The sequence below is a fragment of the Aythya marila genome (assembly GCF_965140915.1).
Source record: "Aythya marila genome assembly, chromosome: 3".
In the NCBI taxonomy this organism is placed as follows: Eukaryota; Metazoa; Chordata; class Aves; order Anseriformes; family Anatidae; genus Aythya; species Aythya marila.
This window is the reverse complement of record NC_139044.1, coordinates 58167607-58185101: the sequence shown is the minus strand read 5'-3', so window position 1 is coordinate 58185101 and position 17495 is coordinate 58167607. Positions and strand designations below refer to the sequence as shown.

The 17495-nt window shown below is 42.3% G+C and overlaps 1 protein-coding gene across 1 annotated transcript in view; it reads right to left on the bottom strand.

The window, feature by feature from the left end:
- Nucleotides 1–8797, bottom strand: part of BCKDHB (branched chain keto acid dehydrogenase E1 subunit beta) — a 122710-nt gene extending 113913 nt beyond the window's left edge. The window contains exons 1-3 of the mRNA XM_082755643.1: nucleotides 8608–8797; nucleotides 6113–6190; nucleotides 4525–4593 (exon numbers count right to left, since the gene is read on the bottom strand). Of these exons, the coding sequence (XP_082611769.1) occupies nucleotides 4525–4593; nucleotides 6113–6190; nucleotides 8608–8764 (304 nt within the window). The 5' untranslated portion in view covers nucleotides 8765–8797. The remainder of the gene's footprint in view (nucleotides 1–4524; nucleotides 4594–6112; nucleotides 6191–8607) is intronic.
- Between the last annotated feature and the right edge of the window lie 8698 nt (nucleotides 8798–17495).

Here is a 17495-nt window from a genome sequence, read left to right as displayed (position 1 = left end):
TTCACTTATAGATGCATCAGTATAATAAAACATAAAAGGGTAATTTATAAAACAAGCCTATATGCTCTAATAGATCAATGAAATAATTACATTTCAACACTATACTGTGTCTGGTTACATGAACTTCCCAAAAATCTTCATTTTGAGCCACATTAGGCTATGTGGACCTTTCTTTGGAGTTTCCATTTAGACTGCTCTGGCGTTCTTATGAGTAGCATGTCTTCTCAATCTCTATTTCTGCTATTCTTGCTTATCAGTCTTTACTTCTGTCCACTTTCTCCATTTTTTCCTCTCATTTCTTTACTTTTGATCTGTTCTGTATTGTTGTAATGTGGAATGAACAAGGGAAAGAGTTAACATACTGATCTTTACATGCTGCAATTCTATTTCACACTTCAAACAGAGCAACCAGGCACATCTATTTACACTCTAAGAATCATTATTTCAAATCCATCTGCAGACTCAAAGACAAATGTACAGCTATTTCGTTCAGATAACATTTTATTCAAAAGAACAAATGTACATCCCTTTAAAGAAACAATTTTAAAAGTTTGCACACATTACCGACGCTACAAAAATACAGTGGGAAAGGGAACCAGCTATGAATCATACAGTTTACATCTTTCCTCTAGAGACAGGAAACAACCCCAAACAGCAGGAGTATGGAGCAGCAGACATTTGTTACTTTTTCAGTAAAGCTATTCTGCAGGTTAGAGTGTGCAACCTCTGCAAAATGCTGACAATCAAAAACCTGGCAGGAGGTGATTGGGAAGGGAAAAAGAAATCAGAGTATGCCATCCAGCATGCAAGAACTAAGGGAAAGGCCAAAGAAAAAAACTGTACAAGATTATTTCGTTTCCCTTTTCCAAAATGTACTTTCCACATTAATAAATAAATAAATAAATCAGATGTCTACTCATTTTCAGGAAGGAGGATTACACAGCAACTGACTTCTAAGCATTCAGTTCATGTAAAAACATACTAAAAATCCATAGAAGAATAATGAGTTGCAAACAATGCCAGAAAGCCGGAATCGGCGTATTTCAGATGTTGGCATAAGAGGTACGGGAAAAAACACAGTATCCTAGGTTACAGCTATTGCAGAAAAGAAACTTCTGCTCGCTGACTTGTTTGCATATGATTCCTCAATTAAACCATTTCAAACAAAATTATTTGTAGCATGTTAAAAAGTCATCGGATCAAAAACTAGGATTTACTTCCTTACAAAGTCAATGAGCTGCGCTTCTTTTGCTTGGTAGCACAGGCCTCTAGCTGTGCTGGTATTAACACTACATGCAGAGCTTAAATGGCTTTTCTGGAGGAAAAAAAAAGTTTCAGATTTAACGATGATTTATTCTAAAAGCAGTGTTTTCCTCTTCTTTACCTATCCAGAGATACTTGAGTAACAGTCTGGATAGGAAGCACCACCTGTATAGTACTAAAACGGAGTATTAATACACTAAATTCTCCCTACTGTAATATAAGCTGATAATTAGACATTCATGTCTATAATATGTTTTAAAATGAACTATTAATTTGTATGAAAGTCTACGTATTTATAGGCATAGACTGCCACCTAGTGATTTTGATTATCTACAGAGATGCAAAAAGCACTCTGAAAAAGAAAACATTACCTCCATCATATTTTATATCAACATATAGACACAACCTCATATTGTGCCACTTGTGTCTCCTATTATTATGCCGATGATAAATGCAGGAGGTAGGTGGGGAAAGAAAAGCCAGAAGTATGTAAAACTGCATTGTACAGGCAAGATCCATGAGGTTGCTTGTTCATCAATTGTCTGGAATTCCTCCTAGTTTTACTCAGACTAGCTTCTGCATAAAACAAGCACTGCATCTGGAACTTACTTCATCTCCAAGAGAAAGCTGACAGGGAGCCACGCTCCTGCTGAAGTTTTAGATTCCTTCAGTTTTTGTGCTTTCAGTCCTTCCTGGCTCTCCTAAGCATTGTAACTAGATTTTCAGTATGTCCTGTAGTTCATCTTTGCCATTTCCTCTCCAGCCATTGCCTGTTTTCCAGAGGATTTCATTATTAGAGAAAAAGTCAAAAGTTCTTGTGCCATCTTACCTGCCTCACAAAAAGTTGTATTATCATTACGTGGACAATTCTTAAGTTCACCTCTTATCTTCAGACTTCTCTCTCTATCCAAATTTGTAGTTCAGACACTGCCACCATGTACTTAGGGGTACCTCATCAGAAGAATTATAAAGAACTGATTTATTTCTCCTGTCATGCTTTCTCCACTACCTTCTGTCTCAATCACTATCGACATCTTCAGTTCATTTCTCAGCAAGACCTAAATCTTAGAATCTGCAAGACAGAAAGGGATCTTAAGAAGATCTTTTCATAATGTGTAAAAGAAACCTTTTTTTTTTTAAGATAGAAACATATCAAAAAGCTTTTAAAGTTTCTCTCTTCTAGCAAAGACACTTTTCCTCTAGGAAATACAATCTTGGCAATGGTCTGAATGAATCTGAAGAGACAGATTCAACTTGTCAATTCACTTTACATACCCACCCATTTTATTGTACAATCACATGGAACATAAGCTTAGTTCTTCTATATTGAAGAGGGCAGCACCCTTTCTGATCAAACACCAATATTAGCTTTCATTGGCCCTTTTTGAATGCTGTTATAAATACTTCTACCATTTCTCATGTTGTCTCCCATGCTTTAAAGGAGTTCCATTCAAAAATGCCCTAAGTATCAAATGTCTTTCACAAAAATTTCACTACAAATCCTCGCTGTACACCCACAGAACAAATTTGACTCTACCTAGGCTGCTGCTGCGCTGAGACTATTGTAACACCCTTTATAAAGGGTTCTCTGCATTCCCTCAGCAGCACCCACTTCAACAGCGCACCTGCACTCTGGGGCAGGGGCTGTCACAGCCTGTGAACAGCACTGGCACATCTGAACACATGGAAAACATCTACATAGTAAATGAAGCAGAGAAACAAGAAGACAAAATATGGCTATGGCGCTAAAATTTCTCAAAAATAGTCTTCCTCCTCTCCCTTTTTCAGTCTGCTGTTTTCTTGTGATCTCCAACATAGCAGTAATTCATCTTCAGCAGATGAAAAAGCTAAAATAGATGTAATCACTTGCTGCTAGTCATTTTTGTGCCTCAAAGAAGCTATACTGCCAAACATTAACATTTTTATAACATCCTTCAAACTGTTTGAAAGCCCGGGGGGAAGACAATTCCCATATTAAAAGCCAGCGGGTTACTCTAGCCACAACCAGTTTCCAAGACCTGTAAATCACTACGCATCACCTCGCATGCCTTATGTGGAACACCGGTTCTTTTTAGGGGCAGTAACAGTTCTTCTTGTAGAGAAATGAGTACTTAGAAACCACACCAAAGGGAAGAACAGTACTTTGAAAATTCCTCCAGACTGAGGACTAGGTGGCTAACTCTATCCAAAAAGAACTGGGCTCACAACACTTAATTTTTTTCAGAACATGTATTGTAACAGAAGAATAACTTTTTTTTCCTCCCATGTCTTTCTTATGAAGCACTGATGCTCTTCTGTAGGAGAATGTCCCCCAGAAACAGAAGAAGGTTCTTCCCAAATGAACACAATATAAGGATTAATTTACATCACAGATCATGCAAGCAATTATTGAAAATTCCTGCAAGTTTTTAAAATTCAATTGGACTAGATGACCTCTGAAGATCCTTTCCAACTGAACTATTCTATTCTAAGAAGTTTCTTAATTAAGACTTGTTTATAAAATAAGCTTTTATACAACAAAAAAGTTCTTGCAAGTAACTACTTTTTTTCTTCCACTGAATTCACCTCAACGGTTTGTGGTCTGAGATAATTAACTATCATAATTCAGTTAATTATCACAACTGAGATAATTAACTATCACTAAGAATTTTCATATACTTTTGCAAATCTTTTTTTCCCTACTTAGTGGACACACAAAGGTTACTTCTTTGAGGCAAAGGCTGAATGCCTTCTCACAGGTTCCCAAATATGTAAACCAACTGCATTCTGGATAAAGAACAAGCATAGAACACGTTTCTATACTGTGTTGTATTTCTGCATTTCCAAGGCATATTAGACAATGCTATATTTAACAAAGTGTTAAATCCGTTAACCTTAAAATCCATTTTCAGGTAATCCCTTCCTGGTTCTTGACTGACAGGACTGAAAAACACCACTGTGTATTGCTGTTCAGAGGCTTTAATTTGATGATGGTAATTAAATCGTGCGAAAATGATGAATATTTAAAAATGTGAAGTTATACTGATGAAATTATTTGAAGAAATGGAAAACAAATTAATTTACATCAGCCAGTTCAGCAACTTTGAAAGCTTACATAAACAATAATACATTCAAAACATATTTTCAAGGGCAAATAGTAACAAAAGTCCACTTACAAGACTTCTACGCCACATATTCATCACTTATCCCGTAAACCATACAGGGTAGAAAAGGAAAGAGATGTTAATATGACAATATTGTCAGATTTAAATGCTAGCTTACCATACTTGTCTCTCAATCCAACCGTACACCTGAAGACTCCACCGAAGGCCACATCTTCACCAAATATTACTGAAAAATAAGAACAGTGGAGGAAAGTTAACGTGACTCCAATGCATCTTACTTTTAATCAAAGTGTTTCAAAGGTTTTTATGTGAAATACCTAACACTTCATTTTACTTCAAGATTTTATGTTGACGTCTAAGATGTCCTCATGCACAGCCTAACCGTAACAAGAAGAGAACAAAGGCTAATGAGGAATTAGTAAAGCAAGACAGCTATGTCTCAAAACAGAAATAATGTGATTGATTCAGCCATGGTTTCATTTAAACCATCTATTTATTTTTCTGAAATATTCTATAATATCACAGCATCTAAATTAATATAAGCAATTCCAAGAAGCGCTCAACCACGAAAAAGTGTCCAAAGTTACATGATCCGCTTCAACTGGCAAACACACACATTCTTCATCCACAGATTTCAGTAAATAGTGTTTTGAAAAATGTCAAATTTTGAAAAAAGTCATACTGAAGTTTTCTTCAAAATACAAATCAAGCCAGCTGGTACTAAAAAAAAATAAAAAAAGAAATACCATTTCATGTAGCTATCAGCATACTTCCATGGACTTATCATTCTCTTCATCCACTGAAATATTTTCCTGGACAGATTACACGAGCACGAGGATTTCCACTACTTAGACAAGAGTTGCTGATTATAATTAGGGTAGAAAGATGAAGGACATGCTTTCTACTGCAAGAAGCACTAATTAATTTAGTAAGTAGGATGATACTTGACAGCTCATAGATCTGGCCTGCAGAATTCCAGTATGGTCTGGCAAAAGGGCTTTACACAGATCCAGCCCTGCAATGCTGAGGAGCAAGACTGGGGCCTTAAAGCAGCTAAAAGGCTGAAGTTTAGGCTTCTGCTGGAGTAACATTCTACCTACTTTTATATAGTTGATACCACAGAAATGGCACTAAAATGTGTTCCTGGCACCCCTACTGTAGTTCCCCTACAGTTGTCTAAGTCCAATTAAATAAAGCTGACGTATAGAATACAGCTCTAAACTGAGAAGGAACGTATACAGGCACAGACTGGATACAAAAGATGGGATTTGTCCTAACAGATTAGACAATTAGTCAGACTTCAAAGCGAACAGTGGATAAGCAGTGCCAAAAAGTGTTACTAATGCACTAGAGGAGAAAAACAAACTCACAGAACAAGATCATACTGCTTTTGCAGCTGGGTTTGTGGCATTAAAAAACTCTTTTAAATATCTGGCTATAATCACACCTTTGTTGATGACAACAGAAGCAACAGACCTCCTGTTATCTCTAAGAATCAAGAGTAAATAGTTTTGCATAAAAAAATAAAAAGATGAGGGGTTTAGAATAACCTTTTTTAATCAGGCCACAATGAGCTACCTTCTTTAAAGTTGTAGGTTACCCAGACTGTCAAAGGCTGGAAAATATTACATTGCTTATGTGCAATGATGAACCAAGATCAGTAAAGCTGGAAAGGAATTTTGGACAAACAGGCAAAACAAAATGCCATCTATACGAAGCAAAACACACTAACAAGTACACCATACCTGCAGTCGGATCTTTGGCTAAAGCGTTATCCAAGGCACTTGTTATGGACTGGAAGAGGTTCATCTTCTGCGTTTCCCCTGTGTAAAAGGAATTATTTAGATATTTAAGTGGTTCAAAGCACAAAATGTGTTAGAAGACACTGGTACGAAACTTTACTAAAAATTTAGTCAAGAGTCACAAACAAGATCCCTGTGAGGAGAACCTCAAAGACTCACTGGCTGAGTAAACTTAAATTATGGGGTAGATGGGATTGAGCACAGCATACTTTGCAATCCCAAGGACTAAAATTCTACTCAGCCTTTTTTCAAACACTATGTTCATAGCTGCAGATGCAGCTTTGCAATGCTTATTCAAACACAGAATCATAAAGGTTGGAAGAGACCTCCAAGATCATTGGGTCCAACCACCCTCCTACCACCAATATCACCCACTAAACGCTGTCCCCAAGCACCACGTCCAACCTCTGCTTGAACACCACCAGGGATGGCAACTCCACCACCTCCCTGGGCAACCTGTCCCAGTGCCTGACTGCTCTTTCTAAGAAAAAATGTCTCCTCATTTCCAACCTGAACCTCCCCAGCACAACTTGAGGCCATTCCCTCTAGTCCTGTCACTGGTTATCTGTGAGAAGACGCCAACCCCCAGCTCCCCACACCATCCTTCCAGGTAGCTGTAGAGAGCAATGAGGTCTCCCCTGAGCCTCTTCTCCTCCAGGCTAAGCACTACAAAGAAATATTAATACAATGATTTTTCAAAAGGGAAAAAAACAACATAGGCATTATTGTTTTGAGGATAGGCATACTTTCTCCTGAGGTTCATCAGCGCTGATTGAACTTTCTTTATCACTTAGATGTATTTGTTTTTAAGCTCCAGCCTTTACTATTTACAGATACCTATTACTATCATAACTTTTCTACACCTCCTGCCTCTCTCTGGCCTGCAGCTAGAAAGCGTCAGGTCAAACTCCACGTAAGGAGGAAAACTGGATGCTAAACAGCTATACAGCTATATATAAGGGTGAAAGGAAAGCACTTGTCCACTGTATTGAGATCTACTGCACATCTCCTTCTTCACTGCAATGTTGCAAGAAAAGAAAGGGCCTGAAAACAAAGATCAAAGCGATAGCCCAGTCCCTGCTACTGTGACCAACTCAGTTTCTCCAATAAAATAAGATAAAATGATGCCTTATCAGAAACTGAGTGAAGAAGGAATTCCCTGGCTGATGTTTGGTAGCTGTTTCGCTCACAAAACCTCTGTCCATCTCATGATTACAAGCCACAGCCCAGGAGAGGATTGCCTACAGGGAGGTTTAAGGTGAGGAGAGAGTAAAAACCCCAAAGAAATGTAAAACCAGGAGTAAGAAATCACAAAGTAGAAACGGTCTGTTTCCAACAGGTACAGTATCTCATGGTCATCATTCAGTTTCCCCTGCTTTTAATTTAAGTAACATTAGATTTTTTTGTTTAAGAGCTGGGTCACGGCACAGTGGAGCTGGGGAGCTGCCTTCCTATGTTTGATAGCTTCACTTGTTACACACGGCCCTTAAGAGGTGGAAACTGTAAAATTATGGGAACCATTCAAATTATGAGATAGCTACAAGCGATCACCATTCACAAATACAGCAGAGGGAGAGCTGTGAACAGCAATTGTTTGTCTCTTGTCCCCATCACCCACACAAGCATTGAGGTTATCCTCTTACCAAGGCACAATCACTCCAGCATTTGATGCAAGTAAATGCTGGTTAGTCCAACCACTGTCAGCACCTGCTGGCACTGACTGCTGTGACCTGCTGATCTTGTTTACAACAAAGGCTTCTGGATCAGCCCTGGGGGGAGAAGGAGACAGTAACTGTGCACGGTGGAGCTGGAGAAGCACTGATGTCCAGACCAGTATTGGCATTGCTTTATTTCATTTTCAGTGTTGGTCATGGGATTTCAGAGCATGTTTTCTCTCCGCAAACAGCACCGGCACCAGGCCTGCCCCACAAGGGCTTCAGCAGAAGCTGGCAGCGTGCAGGCAGCACTGTGACATCTGGCACGGCTGTGCCTGCTAACGAGGCACAGCTGAGAGCTTCCCTGGAAACATTTGCTGAGTGGTAACAGCGAGGAAGGGGCCCGCAAGGACCACTGAGTCACACAGGACCACCCCAAAATCAGACCACATGGCTGAGGGCATTGCCCAAGCGCTTCTTGAACTCCGGCAGGCTCAGTGCTGTGCCCACTGCCCTGGGGAGCCTGTCCCAGTGCCTGACCACCCTCTGGGTGCAGATCCTTTCCCTAACCCCCATCCTGACCCTCCCCTGTCCCAGCTCCATGCCGTTCCCTCGGGTCCTGTCGCTGTCCCCAGAGAGCAGAGCTCAGCGCCTGCCCCTCCGCTCCCCTCCTGAGGGAGCCGCAGGCCGCCATGAGGCCTCCCCTCAGCCTCCTCCCCCCGGGGCCGGCCCAGCTGCGGAGCCCTGCCTGCGGGGAGGACCCGGGCCCGGCCCCGCTCTCACCGTAGGCGCTGGGCGCCGGGTCGGGCTGGAAGGCGAAGTGCGCGGCGGGCCGGCGGGGCGCGGCCGGCAGCGGGCGGCTCCAGGGCGGGCCTCGAACCCGCGGCCCCGCCACCGCCCCGGCCCCGCGCAGCGCCCGCGCCAGCCCCGCCGCCGCCATCGCCGCCGCCGCCGCTACCGGGAGGGGTTGGGGGGGGGGTGCCGCCACCGGCGCTGCGCGTTCTAAAGAGGCGGGGACCCCGGCGGGCGTCCCGATTGGACAGCGGAGTGTGGGGGAGGGCCAATCAGAGCCCGCCGTGCGGTGGGTGGGGAGGGGGGAGTGGCGTGCGCGGGAGGTCTGACGGGAGGGGGCGGGGCGGGGGCGGTGCCCGCCGTGGGGGCGGTTCCCGGCCGCCATCTTGCTGCCGGGGGTGGAAGGGGGTCCGGGCACAGCCCGGGGGGTGGCCCGTGAGGGTAAGGGGAGTAAACGGGGAGAGTAGCTGCTGGCTGTGGGGCAGGTGCTGCCTCAGCCCGTCTTAATTGGGGTTAATTCCTCATCGTGTCCCAGAGCTGCCTTTTCCAGAGCCCCTTGGGGCATACCCTGTGCTACATATACACACGTTCCAATATATATATACATATATATAAATTCCAAGTGCTAAATATATATGTAATTAATATACATACCGAATTGCAGAATCACAGCTTGGAAAACGCCTCCAAGATCATCTGGTCCAACCATCCCCCTACCACCAATGTCACCCACTAACCCATGTCCCCAAGCACCATGTCCAACCTTTCCTTGAACACCCCCAAGGGATGGTGACTCCACCACCTCCCTGGGCAACCCGTCCCAGTGCCTGACTGTTCTTTCTGAGAAGAAGTATCTCCTCATTGCCAACCTGAACCTCCCCTGGTACAACTCAAGGCCATTCTCTCCAGTCCTAGCACTAGTTATCTGCCAGAAGAGGCCAACCCCCAGCTCCCCACCCCTTCCTTTCAGGCAGCTGTAGAGATCCATGAGGTCTCCCCTGAGCCTCCTCTTCCCCAGACCAAACACCCCCACCTCCCTCAGCCGCTCCTCACAGGACTTGTGCTCCAGGCCCCTCACCAGCTTCACAGCCCTGCTCTGGACACATTCCAGCACCTCGATGTCCTTCTTGTAGGCCCTAAGCTGAACACAGTATTCAAGATAATTTATTTACCAATTGAAGTTAATTTATCTTTGGTCTTTCCTACACATATATTTTTCTTGCCATCTGTTGTAAAGCATCTTCCTGATTTTTCCTTAACAAAGCAACTGCCCTGGTTCCCACTCAGGGTGAGGTTTAACACCTGCTATGACATGTATGTCACTTGGCTTTAGATAGTGGCTTTTTCCAGCTCACTGCCAACCCATTGCTGACTATCCTTGGTAATGACCTCTGCACCATTTGTAAAGACCTTTGTTGCACTAGGGGCCATGTGAAAAAATATTTCTGTTTATCCTGAATTTCTTAATTGCTGGGGTTTATGCAAGATGAAAGGCAAAATCTTATTCCTAGTTGAGGAGCCCAGTGGCTTGCTCTTTAACATGCCCTTTATCCTTGGAGACGGTTGACAAAGCCCTTGAGATCATGGGGTCAAACAAGCGCCAACATATCCCAGTACATCCCATGAAGGCATAATACCAATGAATATCTAAAGAAAATGAGAATTTTAAAAGACAATAGAAAAAAAAATCCAATAAAAGCAGAGTAAACGTCAGATGTTGCAATTGCTTCTCACTCCATGGAGAGGCAAAAAAATATCTGAAAGTTTAATACATGAAAAGCGTAATAGGTGTCAAATGTTATATAACCATTTATTTGTATGGCTGATAATAGAATAGGAAATTATGAATAGCCCAGTTTATTATTCAAAGAATTGCCTATGTTTCTTTCAGCAATGTATTCTAATAGGGGGGATTTAGCTGTATTTACACATTGTTGTGCCTAAAACTGCAAAAACTTCCAAATGGAGAACAAACAGTACAGAAAAACCCTTTACTTGTAAGTCTAACATCTATTATTAATACGTCAATCGCTAGACCTGTGAATTGCTAAATTCAGACTATAAACTATGGGGTTTATTAGGTATATGCACAATGACTGTTTCTCATGATGTATTATTTATAAAACATATTAATAACCTTGGTCAAATATTTCAGGAGATGCCTCAGTTTTCACCACAGACAGCTAAAGGATACTCCTTGCTGCTGCCTTAGTTCAGTGACTGTCCTACATCGGTTAGTACAGGGATCTCGAAAAAAAAAGGAACGGTTTTGCAGCCCAGAGGAAAGCCTGTCGTCTGCAATGGAAGGATGGAAACAAGAAATACTCACCTACGTAAGACCTGTTTACCTGCTGTTCAGACCTAGATGAAAGAGAAAAAAGTGTCCAGAGATGAGACTCTGAATTACAACACTCTGAGATGATTGCTACCTGAATTATCACTGCCTTTTGAGTACAAAAGGTAGTTAGTCCACACACAGACTTGAGAAGCTGCACTGGTACTGAAAATGGAAATGGGCAATCAAAGGGTTTTATCCCAATGTACTCTGGCTGACCGATATGTTAGTAGAGATGAGTCCTAGCATTCATGGCTTTCCAGCTCTGATAGAGTGATAATAATATCCACATTGTTTCTGATCTATTCCAGCAACTTGAATTACATTTTGAAGAGAGCTCTCTCATTTGGAAGTCGTTCACTCAATTAGGGCCACTTCTGTTAAATCTATACAAAGGATTTTAAGAGCTACCTTTTTTAAATCAGCTACCTTCCCCATCTGTGCCTATTAGTCATTATGTGCATCCTTCGTGTTGTTGACAGCCATTAAAAAACCCTTGGCAGCCATTACTATTATTTCTGGGTAATTATATAAAGCAATTAATGAGGATCTGATGGGGACTGCAGACCCTACTGACATGGACCAGATTATGCCCACATTTATGCCAGCATTATCCAGATGTAATGCCTTTGAAGTCCATGGTGATATTTAGGGTTGACATGGATCTAATTGTGAACTAATTGCAAGTATTGGACTCTGACATGAGCATATGGCCCTGTGTCTATCATTCTACTGCAAAATCTCCCCAGATTTGAACATAGCTGGTAGCTGAATCTCAGACTCCTTCTGAGCTTCTTATATTTCCCTGTGTGTATTGTTTTACTTGCCTTACTTACATCTGCAGGTCATGTAGATGAAATCCAGGTGATTTCTCCCGCATTTCTTTGAGTATAGTTTCACTGTTTTTATCTTGTAAATTCTGACTCTCATGCTATAGTCTTGCTGCCAGTTTTCCTCACTGCTTTGTGGTTCATCAAAAGAATTTTGTAGCATCTTGTCCACCACAACAGTCAATGAGCTGATCCACCTCCTCCATTAGGAGGTGATAATGACCAGTTTTGTCTCGCTGATGCTGTGTCTTGGCATAACTCCTGTTTTATCCTTTGCTGTTTTCTCTCTTCTTTCTACCCTAATTATAATCAGCTTCATCATTCCTTTTCTGTAATTTGTTGGTCCTTTGGAGCTGTTTTCTCCCCTCACCCTGGTCCCTCACTCACAGAAAGAGGGTATTTTGCTGGTTAGTGAGTCCTCTCTCTCTTGGGGACATAAAACAGGAACTCTTTTCTAACATATACCTTTGAAAGGACCAACTGTAGATTTTGGCCTGTCTGTTTTTGTTGTTAGGCCTGTACAGACCACAGTTGCTTTTTAGAAATTTAGAATTCACCGGAATGGTCACAGCTGAGTTAAAGACAATTCCATTTTTAATTGATGTGAGTAATTCCTAATGCTAAGTGAAACAATGCTAGAAGAAGCAGGGACTATCTGCAGAGACATCATTCAACATTTTTTATAAAAGATTTTGGTGTTCATAATCATGAGGAGAGAATTCCACTCTCTCCCATTTAATTCAATCAGTTTTAATTGTTTTGAAACCACAGAATGTATTTAGCTCTTTGTGCTACTGCAGCTCAATCTAGAAATACCTGTATAGGGAAAGTTTTCCTAATAGTTGACACTTCATAATTCTAGTACAGGAAAAAAAAAATCATAAAATCCAACTTGTATGAAAAATAAGGAGCACGTTTTTATCTCAAGGATAATTAAAAGTAGGAACAATTTACCTGAGAGCATGCTGGATTGTTGTCGCTTCTGTTCTTCAAATAAAATACAGGTTTCTTTGTAGAAGGCACTGAACATATGTAAAACATGCTAGAATGCCTCTTTGATATTTGTGACCTGCTTGCTTATAGTATGGTCATGTTCAGTGGAAGTTAAAAAGGGGAGAATAAAAGTACAACAGATCAACTTATGCACGAACTCACTGAGCTAAAGCCGCCTTGTTTCTCCGTCATCATTTCCCTAGAGCATGGTACAGGTCCCGTGTCTGTTTAAATGTCCTGCTTTTATGAAGCATTTCTCCTCTATAGAGAAGTCTTAAACATAATTCTTTATTTTTGCTGCTATTGTTTTTATTAGAGGACTAATTGCTTATTTCATTCTGTCTAATAGTGTTGGTTCTGATTTGAATAATAATAATTAATAGTAAGCCCTATCTCATCACTTGTAAAGATGAAAGTGTGCTACAAAATGAAATAGAAAAGAAAATCCACAGCCCTTTTGTCAGAAGATAGGGTTTTATTCGGTTTAGGTGGCTTTAAATAATGGCCATGTGGTCGAAAGTCACCTTTGGATCACATGAGTTTCCTACGGTTTTCCCCTGTACTGCTGTCTGCCACCAGCAGATACTGCACTGGAGATAACAGAGTACAGAGCAGCACGTTCCACAAGGCTTAAATATGTGCTTGAGGTTTGGTTCACCTTGCCACAGACTGACCTTGCACTGTTAATAGTAACTTCTGCAAACTGAACGTACAGAATTGGTGCTCTGTCAGCAACCAAACTAGTAAAAGTCTTACTCCTGCCATACAGTTAAAAATTTTTGACTTTTAAGTGTGAAGACATCCATTTCTAGGTATCGGTTGTCCACTCATTGTATCAATGGCCAGATCATAGAATCATAGAATCATAGAATATCCTGAGTTGGAAGGGACCCTTAAGGATCATCAAGTCCAACTCTCGACACCGCACGGGTCTACCCAAAAGTTCAGACCATGTGCCTAAGTTCACAGTCCAATCTCTTCTTAAATTCAGACAGGCTCGGTGCAGTGACCACTTCCCTGGGGAGCCTGTTCCAGTGTGCAACCACCCTCTCTGTGAAGAACCCCCTCCTGACGTCCAGCCTAAATTTCCCCTGCCTCAGCTTAACCCCGTTCCCGCGGGTCCTGTCACTAGTGTTAATGGAGAAAAGGTCTCCTGCCTCTTGACAACCCCTTACGAGGAAGTTGTAGACTGCGATGAGGTCTCCCCTCAGCCTCCTCTTCTCCAGGCTGAACAGGCCCAGTGACCTCAGCCGTTCCTCGTACGTCTTCCCCTCAAGGCCTTTCACCATCTTCGTAGCCCTCCTCTGGACACTTTCCAACAGTTTCATGTCCTTTTTATACTGTGGTGCCCAGAACTGCACACAGTACTCGAGGTGAGGCCGCACCAGCGCAGAGTAGAGCGGGACAATCACCTCCCTTGACCTACTAGCGATGCCGTTCTTGATGCACCCCAGGATACGATTGGCCCTCCTGGCTGCCAGGGCACACTGCTGGCTCATATTCAACTTGCTGTCTATCACGACCCACAGATCCCTCTCTTCTAGGCTGCTCTCCAGCGTCTCATCGCCCAGTCTGTACATGCAGCCAGGGTTTCCCCGTCCCAGGTGCAGGACCCGGCACTTGCTCTTATTGAACTTCATGCGGTTGGTGATCGCCCAGCTCTCCAACCTGTCCAGATCCCTCTGCAAGGCCTTTACGCCCTCATTTGAGTCCACAACTCCTCCAAGTTTGGTGTCATCAGCAAACTTGCTCAAAATACCCTCTATTCCTACATCCAGATCATTTATAAAAATATTGAAAAGTACCGGTCCTAAAATGGAGCCTTGAGGGACCCCACTGGTGACCGCCCGCCAGCCTGACGCAGCTCCATTTACCATAACCCTTTGGGCCCTGCCCGTTAGCCAATTGCTCACCCATCGTATGATGTTTTTATTTAGCAGATAGGCTATATTGCACAATCCAGGCCCACACTTTGTTGCTCTCAAACATGAGAAGATGGCAAAGAACTGTATTTGGAGTGTGAGGAATCAAAGCTACCCAAAACAACAGATCATACTCTAGGGACACCTGCTCTACTGACTTTATGAAAGCAAAATCCCATACTGAGCTCTCAGTTCTCCTACGTTCAGCCTTTTCTTTGTACCTACCCCATCTTGCTTGACCACCTTTGCAGTTACATGACAATCTAGGCATTTTTTTTTCCTAGGTTAATTTACAAAGGTTTGTGGTGCTGGATAGTATTCAGGTTCACTCTTGCAGTCAGTGTCACACTGGTGTCTGCATCAATGCAGTCACCTGCATGCAGCCAGGAAGTTAGTTGTGGTACTAAGTCTTTCCCTTTGCACTCAATCCATTTTCTTCATCCCAGCAAAAACCTCTAGATGCACTTTTATTTTTACCATTTTGCCATTTATTTTTACCATTTTATTTTTACCATTTACCATATCTTCCTACATGCTTTTTTGACTTGTGCAATTCATATGGTTCTGGTTAAATCTAAGTTTGGTTCAACATTTTTGCGCCTCATTCAGAATAAATACATTAATTATTTTTAACTTTTAAATAAAGGCTTGCTTAAGTAGGTATATTTCACAGAATTTCTAGGTTGGAAGAGACCTCAAGATCATCGAGTCCAACCTCTGACCTAACGCTAACAGTCCCCACTAAACCATATCCCTAAGCTCTACATCTAAACGTCTTTTGAAGACTTCCAGGGATGGTGACTCCACCTCTTCCCTGGGCAGCCTGTTCCAATGTCTAAAACATGTTTTGCTTAAGTTTTGTTTTGCCTAAGCTTGTGTTAGATTAACAGAATCTCCCTTAGCAAGCACCCTGGCCTCTGTCCATGAACCCGCAGGCAGTGCAGGCATTTAATTTAGAAGCACAGCTTCACTCACACACAGTATTCAGGCTATACCAGGCAGCCTGGACCTCCCTGAAGAACTGTAGTAGTTCACATTTTTATCCACAACCTTGGTCTTTCTTTATATTTAAATAAATTTACTAAAGTCTATTAGAAATGGCACAACTTGAGAGTTGTCCTACTGATTTGTAATTTTTCACAAGCACCATTATGTGGCAGAGAACAATAAAGTTTTACTTGATGAAATTTAATACATATGTTGAAATGCGGTTCTGTCAGACCGTTCTCTCCACCCTTTTTGAATCACAATTATTCCCTGCTGTGAACTGTCAAGAGCTCCGTCTAGTTAATTATTAAATTGCTTACAAACAGGGCTCACTGCTTTCATCAAGGCTGTTTCATAGTTAATTTCTGTGCCTTTTGTCAAGTGAGAAAAAACGAGGCGCGCTCATCCTAATGGGAGTTCTCTAGAAGTGGTATCTCATCATAGCTTTATCTCTACTTCCAATCTCCACTTCTACACCTAGCCAGGCTAAATCTGAGTGCTGGAGGTAGCCCCTAGGCCAGGATAATTCCATCAGCAGCCATTAGTGAGAGGCAAGAAAATTAATTTCACTTTTGGGAGCCGTGTTTCTAAACTGTTTGAAAGGAATAGGCTTTTGTGGGGGTCCAGGTAGAAATAAAGGATTTTTACATAGCGTAGATAGAGCAGGATTGGAGTGATAGGGTTTAGATACCCAGGCTGACAGACAGATGGGTGGATTTAAGATGGGAATTCATACTGCCAGCAGCTTCTGTTTCTCTAAATCTAGATGGCTGCTGATTTTGTAATCCTTGTGTGAGAATCCCGAGTGGCTTCCAGTTTAGGTTTCAAGGGTGAGAGGGTAGGTGGCAGGAATCACTGAGCAGAGCTTTGCTGCTTAGTATCTCACTTGCTCCCTGATTTGTAGGAGGCCAATTCTGCTATTAGTGGTATCATGGAAGTCTGTGGTCAGCATTTCCCAAAGATGCAGATTTAACCTCCTGGCAGGAGCAGTCCCTGAGAGATTTATCTCTATTCCCTAAAACTCCCTGCTTGTGCTCTTGGTAGGAACGGTGCCACAGATTGTCACATGTGCTTAACTGAGAAGTCCCAGTGCAGGTTTTTCCATATGCTCGTATTTCAAATTGATTGCCAAAGTAAGAAGCAACAATTCCAGAAAATACAATACAGATGTGGTTTACTGTACCTGCCTGTTAAGCTTACACTGGAAAAGAGGAAAAGCACACGAGAGGCATTTTGTTGACGTGCTATTGACTCATCTGATCTGCAGAGGAATTAAGATCAATGCAGTTTTAACCCAACTAAGTAAGAGGCAGTACAGACTAAAACCCTTTATTCACAGAAAAATGTGTGCTGGCAATGCACAGGGCTCCTGTGCATGTCTCTTTTGACCCAGGCAACCATGTTGGGAAGCCAGGACTTCTTTGTTGCCTCAGTTCAGCCCCAGAGTTGCCTACAAAAACTGGCAGGTAGCACACAAGCTGTAATCTCAGTGTTTGTGAAGTCTACAATGTGTCTGCTTCAATTTGCGTTTAGTATTTTTTACCTTAGTGCCTGAGTATTTCGGCAAGAGGAGTTTCAGGCACTACACATCTGCCCAGGCCAGACACAGGCAGTCCTGTGGGAAACTGTGCATCTGAACGGGAATCTTCAGTAGTTAAAACCCCTAAGCCCAATAATAATGCTGATACTCCGAGGTGACTCAGGCAACAGATTGTATGAATGTGGAGTGCAGAAAATCAGCTTCCCCTCGCACAGAAATACTGCCTGTGCACATCGCAGTCACCAGGCCACCAGCACGAGAAGTGGGTCACC